Source organism: Poecilia formosa, unplaced genomic scaffold (genome assembly GCF_000485575.1).
Source record: "Poecilia formosa unplaced genomic scaffold, Poecilia_formosa-5.1.2 Scaffold106, whole genome shotgun sequence".
Classification (NCBI taxonomy): domain Eukaryota; kingdom Metazoa; phylum Chordata; class Actinopteri; order Cyprinodontiformes; family Poeciliidae; genus Poecilia; species Poecilia formosa.
The window spans coordinates 1,490,289-1,506,878 of NW_006800045.1; the positions used below are offsets into that span (position 1 = coordinate 1,490,289).

General features: G+C 38.2%; 1 protein-coding gene across 4 annotated transcripts in view; it reads right to left on the bottom strand.

Moving 5' to 3' along the window:
• Positions 1-16,590, bottom strand: part of LOC103143276 (receptor-type tyrosine-protein phosphatase T-like) — a 221,905-nt gene that overhangs the window by 49,929 nt on the left and 155,386 nt on the right. For all 4 annotated transcript variants that reach the window (XM_016675116.1, XM_016675114.1, XM_016675115.1 and 1 more), the window contains exons 10-11: positions 15,461-15,641; positions 7,127-7,236 (exon numbers count right to left, since the gene is read on the bottom strand). In XM_016675116.1, coding sequence (XP_016530602.1) covers positions 7,127-7,236; positions 15,461-15,641 — 291 coding nt within the window. The remainder of the gene's footprint in view (positions 1-7,126; positions 7,237-15,460; positions 15,642-16,590) is intronic.

The following is a 16,590-nucleotide window of genomic DNA, read 5'->3' on the forward strand; positions in this document are numbered from 1 at the left end:
CTTAAAGAAACACATTTAAATGATCAGACAGGGACTGTCTGATGATCACTTGCATTGACGTCTTTAACTCACTGTTTTATTTCCAAAGCATCTTTTATTTTCCGTTTTGCATGTCGGCCCGCTGCTGCTTTAAAGGTCAGCACTGAGATCATCTCATGAATCCTGCTCTCCTGATAAAAAGCAATCGTTTTTATTCCCAGGAAAGAGCGATAAGGAGGGAGACTGACTTCACTAAACATCTGCAGCTGCTACAGAAATCAACAGTTTGGAACAGAGAAACAGAAATAAATGTCAGGCTGGCTGCCGATATTGATCTCTGTGATTGATTAAAGACTGCTTGAGGAGAGAGGAATGGGAGAGCAAAGTTATTCACACCGGATCAGGCAGCAACAGCTACTCACCGGACTAGTTGCCTGTTGCTTTACTGTGGTGGATTAAACGGTTTAAAGGTTTGTCAGCTAAATGCTCCCATTTTTCTTTTCCAGCCATGTCTTTAGACTTAATTTAGGCCAGCTAAAAGTGATTCAAAATTTCAATCCACTCAGTCATTTATTGTTGTCAAAATTTCTGAATGGCTTAGATGTGGTTAAAGTTTCCCTGCTTGCTGTTTAGAGAGAGAAAGCAACAGATTTTTCATTTTCTGTAACTATCTGGATATTTAAAATCTTCCACCAGATAGCAAGGAAGATATGGTGCCTGCACTGGTTTTGAGGCTGCAAACATACAGAACTTGAAACCTGATTATGGAATAATGTAGAGAAATTAAAGTTCCAGAAAAATGCCGAGTCTCTGGTTCTTATGGCCCAAAGGATCGCTGGTTTAATCAGACAAGCAGATGGGAATAGAGAAAAAAATAAAGCATGGTGGCATCAAAAACCAAAGGTATCAAAGAAAGGCTGAGCTTCTAGTGGCCACATATTCATTTATACCTACATAAATATTCAATTATATTCAAATACTTTATCTTAAAGGGAAATTAAATATCTTAGTTTATATCATTCAAATCTTCAGAGGCATTGTGGCAATGAGGCAGAAAGTCATGCATCAAATCTGAAAAGGCCTCAGGTTCTGCTTTTCAGTTCCTCTGGGTTTTGAGGTCGTAGTTCAGGTTTTCAGATGCTAATCAGCTGCTCCCAGTTGTAAAAAAAAATGTTTTGTTTCCGCTTTACGTATCATAACTGTCTAAAAGTAAGGATCCAAAACCAGAGGAAATGCAATGTTTAAACCTGAGCGGTCTATAAAAAGAACCAAGCAGAACTAATGCAGCAGAGCTTCTCCAGACGAGCGGCACAATCCTAAACACGATCATATTTTTGTTTTTGAGGTTCAAATATTGTCTTATCACAGTGGTGGAAACACAGAGGGAAGGCAGAAAACAACCCCGACTCTTCAATGTACAAAACTTATAAATGGAAATGAAACTATAAAGGAATAAATATTTCAATTAATATTGTTCTGTGTATTTCACAGGATCAAAAGTTGAAATTATCATGTCACTTGTTGAACGTTCTCAGTAAAGTTCCAAGAAAAATCATGAAACCAAACTTTATGTGACCCATTTAAGTTCATCTCTTTGCTTTGAGTCAGAACAATGCATCTCTTTTTTTCCAAGCCCTTTCTTAAGTTCAATTAGAACTTTCTTGACACGTTCACTATAACAAACTTTTATTAATTTAGCTGTTTGTGTAGGTGTCCTGAGTTTCTCCAGTGCTGTGGGAGCGCTAACTGAAAAACAGAGAACAATAGAAAACAACTTGTCAAATCACATCAAGGGGGTTTAAATGTTTTGCATAGGTAGCATAATTAGGAAAAGTACCAACTACAGATTTACCTCCAATAATATGTAAACATTTTCCATGGCCTGACTTCTCTTGATCATTTCAGAAGAAACACCAGAGGCTCTAAGCTAGCAAGTGGTGCCTTCTAAATTAAGATGAAAACAACAGGAAAAAAATAATCTTCCACTGGTCAAAACAAATCAGCAGAGCCATGATCTGATGATGCGCTTTTTTTTTCCTAATCAATGTCATCAGCAGCAGCAGCGTCTGTTATGCAAGCAGGGGTTCAGAAATAACTCTGCAGACAGCAGCAGGAAGGTAAGCGTTAGCAGGGGGAACCTGGGATGCTTCAGTGGTTTGATGCTGCAATCAGAGAAGGGATTGACAGGGTCATGATCTGAGCCAAGTGTGCTTCTGAGTGCTTCTCCGCTCTCGCTTCAGAAACTGGAGCTATCTGAGTATTATCTGAAAGGTCAGAGAGGGCAGGGGAAGACTGCAAAGACCCAGTTTAACCAGTGAGACAAAGGCTTTTACCAGGGCTGCCAACGTTAATGCGTTAAGAGCATGCCATTAATATGAACATTTTAATGCGTTAATATTACATAATGACGGGTTTGACACACATGAACGACAGAGAAAGGTGAAATTTTACACCACAGCAGACAACAAAAGTTAAAAAGTTTACAACTTTCTTGTGTTGCATCATGAGCCTGAATGTGCATCACCTGCATGAATTATGCCGGTCACTCAGCAGGATGAGGACAAGCAGCGTTCATCTCATCGCACAACTTTCATATGAAATAAATGCAGAGGGACGTTTCTAAACTAACGTTTAAAAAAAAAAGGTCCTCTAAACCTTCCTGAATATAAAAATCTGGAAAGCTGATCATCGTTGGACATGTCTGGTTTGAGACAACAAAACATTTTCTTAAACATTATTTGAAAACATGCTTACAGAGGCAGTTTTTGATAGAGGGTATATGGCAGTTGCCCAGGGCGACATCAGAAAGGGGCGGAGCACCCAAGAACTAGAAAATAAAATGGATGTTATCTGTCAGTTGTCCCCTGAATGACTTTGCTACTACTTGCATGCAGGTGTAGTGGAGTAAGTTTCCCTTAAAGGTAAAGGTAATTTTATTTATCAATCAATCAAATTTTATTTGTATAGCACATTTCAGCAGCAAGGCATTTCAAAGTGCTTTACATAATTAAAATAACCATGATTAATCACCACACCAGTGATTAATCTGATCATTTTTATTCATCGATCAACAGCACTAGTTTTTACTTTATCCATCTAACAAATCTTGTCTTTTCAAAACGTATTAAATGTTTATATTATTGAATTCTGAGAATTAATGTTTTTCCACTCTCCAGTCCTCAAAGGCACTCCTTCCATTATCTGCTCCCCAGACATGAAGCCCATTTTGAGCTGGACAGAGGAGCAGAGGGAGTCTGGACGGGAGGAGGCCGGCCCTTCAGATCTGCCCCAGATGTGTCCTTTAATCCTGTAATTAGCCGCAATTATAGTAACAGATCCAGGAGATGAAGTGATCGTATTTGCACACTGATTTATTCCTCCAATCACGCGACACCATGCTTCTTTTGGACACATTTCCACTTCCTCGCCTCCTGCTTTATCTCCCCGTTCTGTCCTGATACTCCTCCTCCCCCTTTATCTCTCCATACCACTCTCCACCTCCACAAATCTATCCAACCCACCCCATCGCTTTCCTTTACCCCCCCTCCTCCTTTTTGTCCTAGGTGTAATTCATCAGGTTTCCAGCCTGAAAAGCGAGGGACACTGAGCGGGTTGAAAAGAAAAGAAAGAAAATATAAGACAACAGAGCAGGATGGGACACAACAAGGGCCCCTTCAGATGTTGCAGATGATGCCTTTAATCCTGTCAATAGCTGCAATTATAGTAATTATCTCTAATAGCGGAGCATTGTGTTCAGCCTCTGATATGTTTAACAGATGATGCAGAGATGTGCCGCCTCCGCTCGCCGCGGAGGGAGCTTAGATTGATATTAATGAAATCAACAGAAAACAAGACAAAATTGATGATGGTCCCAGGAGGCTTAGAGGATTTTTTCAGCTCTCAGTCGAGGTCTAATGGAGGCCTCAGAAATGATATGGAGCGTCTTTGTGCTGCACAGAATGAGACAAGAGACAGACTGATGCCAAGAGGCAGAAAGGACTCACAGGATAAAGGAAAAATACGTCCTGGAAGGACGAGCGAGGAAAAGACACTGCCCTCCGATGAGACGCTACATTCAACACAGGTTTCACTTTACTACACCGAAGATGACTGTTCTCTCTGTTTTCCATTTGGAAACTTGTTCAGAAAGATGCATTTATGTACTTCAGTAAGATTTCTACGAACAAGGTTGTTTAGCTGACTTCATCAGACCTTCACAGCAGTTCTGAGCTCAGTGGGAAGCAGAAAAGATGCAGAGAAGACTGAACTACAGCTACATTTAGAGTAACATGTGGAATGAAAACATATTTCAGGGGTAGTTTTACTACATTGTACTTTTTACCTTTACTTTACTAATAAAAAGTGTGTTGAGATCTATTGTTCCTGGACTTTCTTGTCTTGATGTTCATTTCTAACTGCTGAGCCATTTGGAGATCAATAAGACACAGTAAACAGCAGATATCATCACTAGAAGTATCTCACTAACTTGCAATATCCACTCTAAGTATTGGTTGCATTTTTAAGAATGTATTTTCTGCCTGAGTTTAGCATTTTATAATTATGTTATTTGTATTTTTTATTTAGTCATTATAAATCCAGAATTTGCACAGAACTTTATAATTTTGTCTGATTATTTTAAATATCAAATCATATGTTATGAAAGGTTTCTTCCAACACAGGTAGGCTAGCGCACTAGCTAATAGCGAAGCTAATTTTTAACGTTGCGTTTTTGCTAACATTTAGTACTACATTAGTCTTCCTACAGGCTTCATTGGGAGGCCATTTACAGTACAGTGAAGTCGTCCTACTACAGAGTATCATTTTTGTCATCTCTACACACCTATAAGTGTGCGGTCACTGATCACCGCTGGAAAACGGTGAACTGCTCCACCATCGGACATAAATCTCTTTATCAAACAGAAAAGTGGAAATATCTCAAAGTTTCGAAACGAGAAACGCCTCATGTTGTTGTTCGTCCATTTTAATGTGTTTTAGATCATTTTCCTCTTGGAACAACCAGGTATGTCAGAGTTTCCACTTTATGTCTATGAATCTGGCATCCCATATCTGTACACCTGGTATACCGCATGATCAAATGCAGCATGATGCAGCCACTACCATGCTTTACAGTTGGTACATACATAGTCGTCATGTTTAATAGACTCAATGTGTCGCCTCCAATCATACTTTGATGTCTGTGTATTCAAATAACTCAAACTCTGACTGATCTCTGTGACCAGCAGTCAGTCTGTGCTGATTTAAAACTTACAATGATGTTTCCATTTCATGCCAAAGAACATCTTATTCCATAATCCTTTCTTCTGAGGGCGAAGGTTCAGGTCATGTTTGATACTTGGACAGGATAAAACTGTTTTTGTGTTAAACAGGCTGAGGTCAGCTCTGTTGATGTTTTATGGATGCCGCCGTGTCAGTGCCTGGAACTAAACCAACGTAAATGAACTCAACTTTTTCTGTTTGAAAAGCGTTGTTGAATATTCAGCTGCAACTACGCCAGGAAACTCCTGATGAACTCTGAAGCAAGAGAATGGAGGTTTTCACTGCTACACAAAAATAAAATCAAAATCTATATAATACAATGTTAATGACAGTAATGTGTGTATATGCACATACAGTTGTAAGTCTAATAAATATCAGATTCAACTGATTCCATCCAGATATTTTATACCTGATATTTTAAGAAAATTAGTGAAAAGACGTCAAACGGAAGAAAAACTTCAGAAAGCCCAGAGAAGTATTGATCATAACCACTTTAAAATATCAGAGGAAGTCTGGCAGCTTGGAGGGCAACTAAAGCGAAGCATCTCTGACCACACACACACAGCAGCTTCTCTTCTAAGAGGCAGGTTCTTGATGCAGTGATATCACAAGCAGACAGAGGAGAGCCGGTCAATAATTCATTAGGTAGAGGGTTAAACTCAAGTTCAACCTGAATAAACACCCTACAACCACATTCCTAGGAATTCACCAGAGTCGTCCTCACACACTCATAAACTCAAACTCTAAAGGCCTTTAACTTTCTTTCAGGTTCACAATCTCTCAACGTTTAAAACTTTAAACTTACCCTTTAATTTCTTCCATCTATTCATGAATGGATTTTACATTTGATGAATCATGAACTGACAGTGTTATAACAACAACTTTGCTTTCACAGCACAGCTCCGGTTTCTCCGGATCCTGGAAGTCCCAGCTGACAGGGAGGTTTCGCATGTTCATGTGAAGAGAATATGTCTGACACATCAGTCTGTGGTTTGGGATGAGCTTTGAAAGCGTCTTCCACCTCCCTCCACTGGCAGAGGTGTGCAGAACTGCAACGCGATGCAGCGAGATTACAAATCCCTCAAATCAGCATGAGTACAGCAGCACATCATTACAGCCATCTGCTTTGTAAATCACATGTAGATATGGCATTGGCACAAAAATTAACCCTATGGTGAATTTTGGCCTTAAATGTAATATGTTATGCAAAATTTATAGCTTGCATGTTTTTGTTCTTCCATTGGGTTTCTACTTCTTCCAAAAACAGCCAAGCCACTTATAAAAAAAACAAACAAAAAAACACCCAGCCGTTTTTTGGAAGTAGGTTGTTAAGTTAATGTTTTTTGGTGTCTGGAAAATTACAGGCACTGCTCCTCGCCTAGCAACCTCAGCGAACTCCAGCCCGTTACCTAGCAACCCAAGCTGAGCTCCAGCACGTTTGGTCAACTGGTTTTCCCGCTGAATATGCTGTACAATGGCTGCTGGAGAAGTATTGTTGTTATTGACTCACCGTCCAGAAACCACTTGCTGTATTTTTGTTGATTGTGGAAGAGGCTCTACTTCTGCTTTTCAAAGATGTACAGTTGTATTATTGTGCATCTTTTTGCAGCCATTTTTACGTGCGAGTGTGAACATTGAGTTGGGGGTGTGGCCAGCAGCAGCTTGTTTAGATTTAAAGTGACAAGACGCTCACAATAGACAGAACTGGGCAGAGTAAAATCTCATAATCTAAGACTGATTTTGTGCAAAGAATATAATGAACATGTTTTGTTCACCTGCAGAAATTTATCCTAACTTGTTCAAGGAACCTTAATAGGTCACGTTTAAAATCTCCCAGAAATAATCCAAACTAGCGACCTGAACTGCTTACCTCATACAGAGTGATGACCCCGTTGGTCTCATTGGGAGCTTTCCACTGCATGAAGATCTTCTCCTCATATGGAGTATTCTGCAGCGACTCCACCGGCACCGACCCGGGTACTGCAAAATAAATGATTTCTTTTTCATTCATTTTGTATTTCACCATATTTCATACATTTTCACACTCCTTGCTGCAGCCATGGTGTCTTGCTGTTGTGTGTAACTTGTGTGTAAATGTTGTCCCTCATAACACTTCGTCAGACTTTGAGGAATTCTAGTATCTTCAATTCACAACAGTTAACAGATCGATTCTGTTTGATAAAACCTCTCTGAAAGTTTTAAACTCGTTTCTCTTGTTTCCAGCTTCGGCGTCATCTCCCATGCACATCGGTGATTCATTGCTCAGCACAACTTTTCTCAATCCTCTGCAGATTATTTTTGCTTCTCTTTATTTCACAACAACTGCAACAAAAATGGCTTACATTTACTCTCCTGGACGAATCTCACATTTCTTTCCATCAGTTTCTCATTTTTTTGAAATGCTTTGATGTCATAAGTTGGTTTATTAAAAGGTTTTTTTTTAGATTTTTTTCTGCATGTTTGTGAAATCTTTGAATCTCCTGTAACTTCCTTAAAATAGGTTAAAGACTTAAAGACATCTAAAATGTACAAATGTATTAAAGTTCAGCTATCATTTTGACCTAAAGCCAAACTATAATAACAAAAAAGAAAAAAAAAACTAAGACTAACACTCTTTACATTATCTGTGAGATTTGATTTAATTGATTTAATAATAATGTGCATGACATTCATGTATTTCACAGAAATTTAGAAAACTTTTCTAATAAGTTGCCAAGCGTTGAGAGTTGGAGAAAAATGTGAAATTAAAGTTATTCAGCATTGAAAAAGAAGATTTGAGATAAATTCTCAAAAGCATCTAAAATTTAATTTCAGTTTTTGCAATTTAGTTCCTCCAATTAAATCTAACAACCTTTTTAGAAGGACTGCATTTCTGAAAATAAATCTTTAATTGCTGCTTTTTCCTACAAAGAAAAGCTTCAGTTTCAATCAGCAAATTAGAAATGTCATGTGGAAGAAAACATTTCCTTCGTATTATATTACTAAAACTTTAGGTTTCTGGATTACTTGCTGCATTTAAGTGATGTTGTTATCAAAGTCCTCAGAATGAAAATCATTTTTGTGACATTTGTAACTTTCTGATTAAATCTAAGAGAAAAGTTGAGAACGTCTGCTGAGCTCTTAATGGGGGTCCTGATGAAACGTGGCTCACGTTGGGATACGTTTAGTACGAGCCCGGCTATTTGTAGAAATTAAAGAAGGCACTTCCTAAGCTAAAGGAAGACAGACAGGCTGTAATGAAGGCATGCAGGGAATAATCCTGAGGTAACCCTGCAGACAGAATAATGGAACGACTGCTGAGACAAAAAGACAGCCGGCACGCTGATTTCCACGAACTGCAGGCGGATTTTTGACTCACTACTGGGAAACAATCTTGCATTTGCTTCAGAAAAAAATGTGTCAATTTACAAAGTCAATTACAGATTCATTCAAATGACTAATCAGTTAGAAATTTTCACCTTTGTGCTTTTATTTCAATCACTCAAAGCTTTTTTCTTTCTTAACATCCAGCTCAGTGACTTTACATCGTTACTGTCCAAAACCATTTAAGGGCAGCAGGTTAAACGCTGTAACACAGGCTCAGCTTAGTAAACAGCAAACTCTACCTAGTAACAGAGCAGGGAGAGTATTTGTGTGTGTCTTTTCAGGAAAACAACATATTTCACACTCTACCAAGGTGTACAGACGGGGAGGGGAGTGTCAGACACCTTGTCTGGGAGAAGTAACAGCATGTTAAACATGCACAACCAAAACTACACACATAAACTGAGACACACTGACAGGTGTGAACTGTATAAAATGTTGCCAGGAGGAAGAAAAACTCCAAAGACTTATTTTGTTTGTTGTGCTTAAGGTGCTACTCAGGTTGAAGTGAAAAAAAAAGGTTGTGTCTCATTTTTGAGCATTTCTAATGTTAATCATTAAACTGCAAAGTGGGGATTAATTCTGCAGGTTTCCACATTAGAAGGTCAGAAGGCTGATTATATTCTGTAGGAATTTAAATCCAGGATTCATCGTGTCTGAATTTCTACTTTACAATATTTAAGCAACAACAAAATCATTTTCAGTTCAGCTAGATGAGTCTATTGTGTACTTAATGTTTGCAAAGCAAAGCCTATTTTCATGCACACTGCTTTCCAAGCACATAATTTAGTTGCTAAAAATAATCAAACAACAATAAAAAGTAGCAAATGAAAGCAACAAATTTTAATCTTTCTTGGGAAAACATGAAATAATAAGCATAAATATATTTCTGAATTATGCTGGGATGAACTGAATTAAGGGTTATGCAATTTTTAAACAAGGTTTCACATTTTCCTGGTCGATGTTTTAAGATTATCAGAAGGATCATCCAGAGTTGGAGCAAGCAGCTGCAGTAAAATCTCCTCTAAATCCTGTTTTGAATCATAAATTGCGAGAAAAAAAGTCAGAAAAATGTTTCAGAGAACAACAAAGCAGATGGAAAAGGCCAGCAGCTTCGTACGCGAGTCTTGGTGTTTGGATTTGGACTTGCTTTGAAACGAAATCAGTCCTGTTCTATCAACCTTTACATACTGTGTACTCATCAGAGACAAGCGTTTCATGAGAACAGAGAGATGACCTTGCATGTTTCTAAGCTGATTCATAGGAAGTTGAAAACAAATTTTCAGAGGAATGACAAGAAAAGGTTTAAGAGCACAACAGAAAATTATGTTCTCTGGTTATTCGATCATCCATGACTATGTTCATGTCGGCAGCTGTTTTGGTTGGGTAAGAAGTGAGCCTCTTGGAAAAAACCACATCTGTTTTGGCATAGAAACAATTTTGTGTGACATTTGAGAGGGAAGGTAGATCACATAGTTCAGATTTCTACCCAACATCTGCTTAATCAACCTGATAAGGAAGCCAAGACAGACTCCACCGTAGGAGAAACATACGGCGGTCAGAGCCAAACAAGAGAAGCTCAATGTTCTTTTTGACATTAGAAAACTTCCCTGACACCGTTTCCATGATGCTCAGACGTCCACATTTGGCTGGACATCATAAAAAGAAAATCACAGGAACACAGAGTAGAAAAGTAAAAAAGCCTTGTGAGTCAGATGTGGCGATGCGCTCATGAATACACAAACATTTTAGGAAACTGTCGGAAGATTTTGATAAGTAATTCCAAGGTGTTGATTAAGGGCCCAGCCTGTGGAGTGCATCAAATTACCCTAACAAAAAAATGCAATTACAAACTGCTATTTCATTCAACACCTTATCACTGGAGCGTGTGTCTGACGTCTGTGCTCGCTCTTATCTTCTCTGAAACAATGTCTGCCTTAATGTCTGAGGATATCTGGTGTTGGTGTGCAGCCCGAGCCGCCCTCGACACCTGTGAGTCTGAGCGGCTCCGTCTTATCTGCTGTTTGTCTCTCTTCCTCTGTTTCTGTGTGAACGTGTGTGTTCCTTCGCTCCTCGGAGGCAGAGACGGAGAAAAACAGTCTTCATTGAAAAGATAACAGCAGCTGTAACACATTAATCATAACTTGATTAACTTCCATCGTGCCACACATTGAATGCTCTGCCTCATTATGCGGGCAGCTCTGTTTTCTATGTGTGATTCTCTCCTTTGTTTCCGTTATTTCTCTCTAAATCCTTCCTTGTGTCCTGAGCTGAACTCAAACTGTCATTACTGGCACGTAATGAATCTGTTTTCTCCTTTGTCCAAATCCCATTTCAGGGTTTATTTCTTCTTAACTCTTAACTCATACTTAAAAAGAACAATGTTTAAAATACTCCAGCAGTGGTGGGCAACGCAAGCTAAAAAGTTAGTTGTGCTAATCCTGAAGAACTAATATAAGATTAGTTCTTTATGCCAACGTGCCATACCAACATGGTATTTAGCAGAAGAGCTAACTTTAGCATTAGCTTCATTTCCTATACTTTTAAAAAACATCTGCATAGATAAGCAAGTATTTTTATGCTGATTTCTACCATTATAAGTTCTATTATTTTTTTTATATTGTCATGTTTTTTTTAAAAAAATCAATTGTTTTCCATATAAATCCAGTAGTATTTGTAATTCATGTGGTTCAAGATGCCACAATAATCAGAGGTTAATCCTCTGAGAAAAATAATGAATAAACAATTTTTTATAAGCAGTAGGGAGTAAGCAGCAGTGCTGCTGGATTACATTTCACACTATAATCAAGGGATTATAGAGCATATTTTAGTTTTTCCATGCTTTTGTGAATTTAGACAGGTGCTTTAGACTTGGGTTTTGATTTTTATTCTTTTTCCATACATATTTGGCTTTGACCAAACTTAACGGCAGGAGTTTATGACAAAAACATTTCTAACCAAAGTAATTGTTTTTGTTCTACTTGTCTGATCTTGACCTTCTATGATGAAAGGATTATAAAATGTCAGTCATTGTGTCGGAAGATCATCTTTCTGCACTGTAGTAGTGATAAATGAGGGCATAAAGACGGGATCTGAGATCAGTGTATTTAATATCTGCTTTTTGAGGCATTTGAGGATGATATTGGATATCTACAGATAAACAACTTAAGCCTTTAACATCTAAAAATACTACTTCTTTACCAACAAATACTCACACAGCCCCAGTGTTCTCTTACATGATAAATAAAGTAGGTAGAAAAATGATACATCCCAGATCAGTTAAATTACTCTTATTTTGTTTTTTTTATGTATTTTTGAAGCATTGGACCAGAACGTCTCAGTAAGACGAGAAAGCCACAGCTGTTTGGTCACAATGACAAAAAGATGAAGCTTTGAGAACTAAGACATTTTTGCAACTGTGAAGCACGGAGGTGGCGGTATCATGCTGGGAGAATTTTAACGGTCAGTGGTACTGGTATATTACCCAAATCCTTTATAGCCAACACAAAAAGACGCCTAGAACTTGATTTGGTGTATCGATCCAATGCAATCAATGCAAAGCAGACAAGACAGTAGGAGAGAAAAAGAGAATAAAACATATCTGGAAAAATATGAAAAAAAGTAAAATTCATATGCATTTAAGAGTGATTTTAAGGTGGATGTAACTTTGGGAGCAGAGCAGCTAATGAGGGATGTAGAGATCAGCTGGAGGATATGAGCGGCTGGAGATCTGGGCGGTTCTGGACACTAAACTCTCCAACATCTAACCGGGTCGTAAACAGATGAAAAGGGTGTTAGCAGGGCGGGAAGGATGTTTGATTACCTTCAGATCAGTGTAAAGAAGGCGGATGTTTGATAGGCCTTTACTGCTGGGGAATTGCAGCCCAATAAGTTTAGATGCTTCTCTTACAACCATATTGATTCCTGCCTCATCCGCAGCTGAGCAGCAGCCAAACTGTAGAAACACATTATCTGTGGAAGGCGCCTAAAACTTCCCAACATCCCTAAAAAGATCAGAAAACGCTTACAAATATGGCTGGTATTGTTAGGATCAGAGGATAAGATGGTCCCTCTTGCTTCAGTGCTTCAGGTTTCAAAACTGAAATAAATCCAGGAAAATTCATGAAAAACATTTATTGCTAAAAAAGTAGGTGGCTGATACGGAAGAGGATTAAGGCTCAAGAATTACAACTTCTGACCTTAATCTCTGAATTCTGACTTTTTATCTCAGAAAGTTAAAGTCAAAATTTTGAGATTAAAGTCAGAATTAAAAAAAACAATAAAATAAAATAAAATATTTCTGAAATAAAACTCAGAATTCTGAGGAAAAAAAATCACAATTCAGATTTTTTTTCTTCAGAATTCTGACTTAAATTTTCTGAAATCAAAAGTCAAATTTCACTGATTTTTTGTGACCCTAATCCTCTTCCGTAGTTTGAAGTGACATTCTCTATGAATATTTAGGCAAATGTTAGTGGCAGTGAACGCCTCTGTCAGTCAATGTGGCAATAAATTGAAAGTTTTCATTCAAACGTTTTATTTTTAAATAATTTCCAGCTTAAAAACAATTAAATGTCTATTGAAACCGGTGTATGTAAACTTGTGACTGCGGTGGTGAATTTAGATGATGAGAAAAAATATTAAGTCTTAATTAAAACCTGAAAGGCAGACATTACTATTATAATCTAATGACAATGAGTCATGGGGGAAAAAAAAAACTAATTTCATTTCTTAATTGCAAATCCTTCATTTAGAGTCTAAACACGGGTTAAAGATAATTTCTGTGTAATCAGCAAGACTGGAAAGTAATAGAAAAAAATCCTATATATGTATGTATATATATTTATATCTGTGTGTGAGAGAGATGGAAGCCGATTCATTTGCAGGAGCCATTACCGTACAAACAATAATTAGCCTCCGTGTGAACAATTGCTCTTCTGTTCCCTAATTACTGAGCTACAGCCAGGAGATTAACGGCGGTTAAACAAAAAGCAATTAAGAACAAAACAATTACCATTTTTTTAACCCTTTAAAGCCATTTCCACTACGCAGATGTTTTTGCTTTACTTTTAGGGAACATGCAGTTTGTGCGTGCTCAGCTGGTGAAGGTTCAACGTTCAGGCTGAGAGCTGATGTTCCCCAGAAGCTAAATTCAAAACATATTAGCTACGAGACGAGCGAAAGAACAGGCAGCCCTGCGAATCAGACACTAAGCTATTCCAGTTTATCACAGGCAGGGTGCTGGGAGAAATATAAGACATAAATGAATTATTAGCAGTTGTGGAGGCGCTTGTTCAGTGCAACATGAGGCCCTCTGGACAGAAAGCAGGAGGCTTAAAAAGTCTGTTCTGATATTTTCTGAACTGCTGGACAACACATGCACTCAGGGCGCTAATAATTTATGCTAGTAAGTTGTCCTGCCGAGGGGCGCAGCAGTATAAACAGAAATGTTGATTAGTGCAATTTTTGAAGGTTGCAGGCATCAGTGTGAAACGTCTGCTACTTTAGTAGCTCCAGAGATCTTCTGAGAGAGGAGAACATGCGAGAACCAGCAGTTAAAACGAAGACGGCTGCATCTGGACTCATATCTACGGCCGAGTATTCGGGCCACTGTAGTTTAAGAAGATAAAATATGTGGCCACAAAATTTCTACATTAATTTCACTAATGTTAAAGAAAAAACTTAGATGTTCCACAATGTAAAAAAGTTGAAAATGTGCAAAAAGTGTAAATTTAACAATGTTAAACTACAATATTCTCTGACAACATAAAGTCAGATATTTGCACCACAAAATGGCACAAAAAGTCGCTACTAGCTTCTTTTTTAAGTTGCTAAGAAAAATTCTAAAAATTTTAGATTAATCTTAGAAATTTTCTAGAAAAAAATTACATTTCTGAGTTTGAAAAGTTGAAAATTTGCAAGAAAAACTTCTGAAATGTTAAGATTAATCTCAGGTTTCTATAAATAAATTTCTGAGCTTGAAAAGTTGAAAATGTGCAAAGTTTTTTTGTGGAAAATTTCTGAGCTTAACCTATAAAATTTTTTTGTGTTTTCCTGGAATTTTTTAACTTTTAAAACTCAGAAATTACAAAAACAAAAATCTAGAACTTTTTTTAGATTGAACTCCAAATTGCAGAATTTTTTCTATCAAATTTTTAACTTTTCAACCTGAGAAATTTCTCATTTTTTTGACAAAAATGTACTGCTTTTTTTCTACCTACATCACTTTAAATGCTAAACATATTTAAAACTTGACAATATGTGAAAAGTCCAAGAGGTGTAAATACTTTTACAGGGGACAGTGAGGTGGTATCAATATTCACAGGTGACCTGCATTAATATTTGGTAAACTCGTAAACAAGCTCCCTTGCCGTGTCTCTGCGCTCTACATTCCTTAAAATAAAACGCAGCTTGTTCAGATTTGCGTTAAAAGCCTAAACTGCTGGAAACATTTTCCGTTTTCTTCTACAGTCTCCGTACAACAGAGACACTTTTTGCTTTCATGTCTGCAGCTGAGCAGCTCCTGAACCCACCTGTCAGTCACCCAGTGTGGGTTAGACAGCGACATCTCTCATCCTGTCCCTCCTGTTCGAGCAGTCTGCGTTCGGAGCAGGTAGGCGGCTGGTTCAGCTGTTTATTTTCAACTAACCGCCGACGGCGGTTGCGAGGTGTTTATAATGACTCATTTTTTGGGGAGCCGGAGGGTTTCTCCAGGGAGAGCCTGATCGCATACCGAGCTGCTGAAATGCCTCGAGATTCTACTAACCTGCTTATATTTTGGATCAATAGAGTATTACGAAGTTTGATGCTAGACGTGTCAAAAGCATTTATTGTTGCCCACCGTCCTCCTCCGTCTGTTTGACGATCTCCTCGCTCTCCTTGCTGCCCTCGGGGTTGGCCAGAACGAGGCGCAGCCTGACCGTGACGAAGGGCCTCAGTCCCCTCAGCGTGTAATGAGACGACGTCTGGATCAACTCCTCAGCTGCAAACTCTTGCTGATTGAACACGTACTGGTACTGAACCTGCAAAAAATATAAAACATAAACACAATGTTTAGCTCGCTTCAGGCTGACTGAAACGATTCTAGCTGGAAAAAGCAAGAGAAAGTATAATTTAAACGTCAAATGACTCTAGGACTGTCTAGGACCTCCTCCTTCATTATGATTGTTTGATAATTGTCGGTAATTTCAACATTCATGTTGACAACCCCCAAGACCGAGGGGCAAAAAAGCTCTGTAATATATTAGAGAGTTTTGGTTTAACACAACATGTCAAACAAGCAACACACACTCATGGACACACACTGGACCTGGTTATCAGAGGGTGTGAATGTTTCCAGTGTCTCTGTAACTGATGTCGCCTGTCGAATCACTTTGCTGTTATCTTTGAATGTTCTTTATCCGTTAACCCACGTGGACAAACAGCTACTATCACAAAATGTACTTTCACAGAAAACAAAGCAGAAACATTTAATCATATCTACTCTTCTTCCTCACCCTTAAGCTATAATGATGTAGATAAGTTGGTAGATGATTTTCAGTGCAAACTTTCAGATATCATTGATTACATTGCCCCCATTAAAGTGAAAGTTGTGACTGGTAGAAAGAAATCTCCATGGAGAAATGCACAAACAGTTCAGTCTGCAAGACAACTCTGCCGTAGAGCTGAACGGAAATGGCGTAAAACTCAACTTCACGTTTATTATGACATGTACAAAGAAAGACTACGTAACTATCACACAACACTAAAACATGCAAGAGAGGCTTTCATTGCAGATGTCATAAACAAAAACCTTAACAATGCTCGAGCTCTATTTGCTACTGTTGACAGGCTCACAAACCCTCCTATGACGTTGCCACCTGAACTTCAGTCTAATGCCGCCTGCAACAAGTTTTCCAGTTACTTTTCAGAGAAAATTCAAAAGATCAGAGGATTAATCTGCACATCCACTCCAAACCCAGTACCAATGCT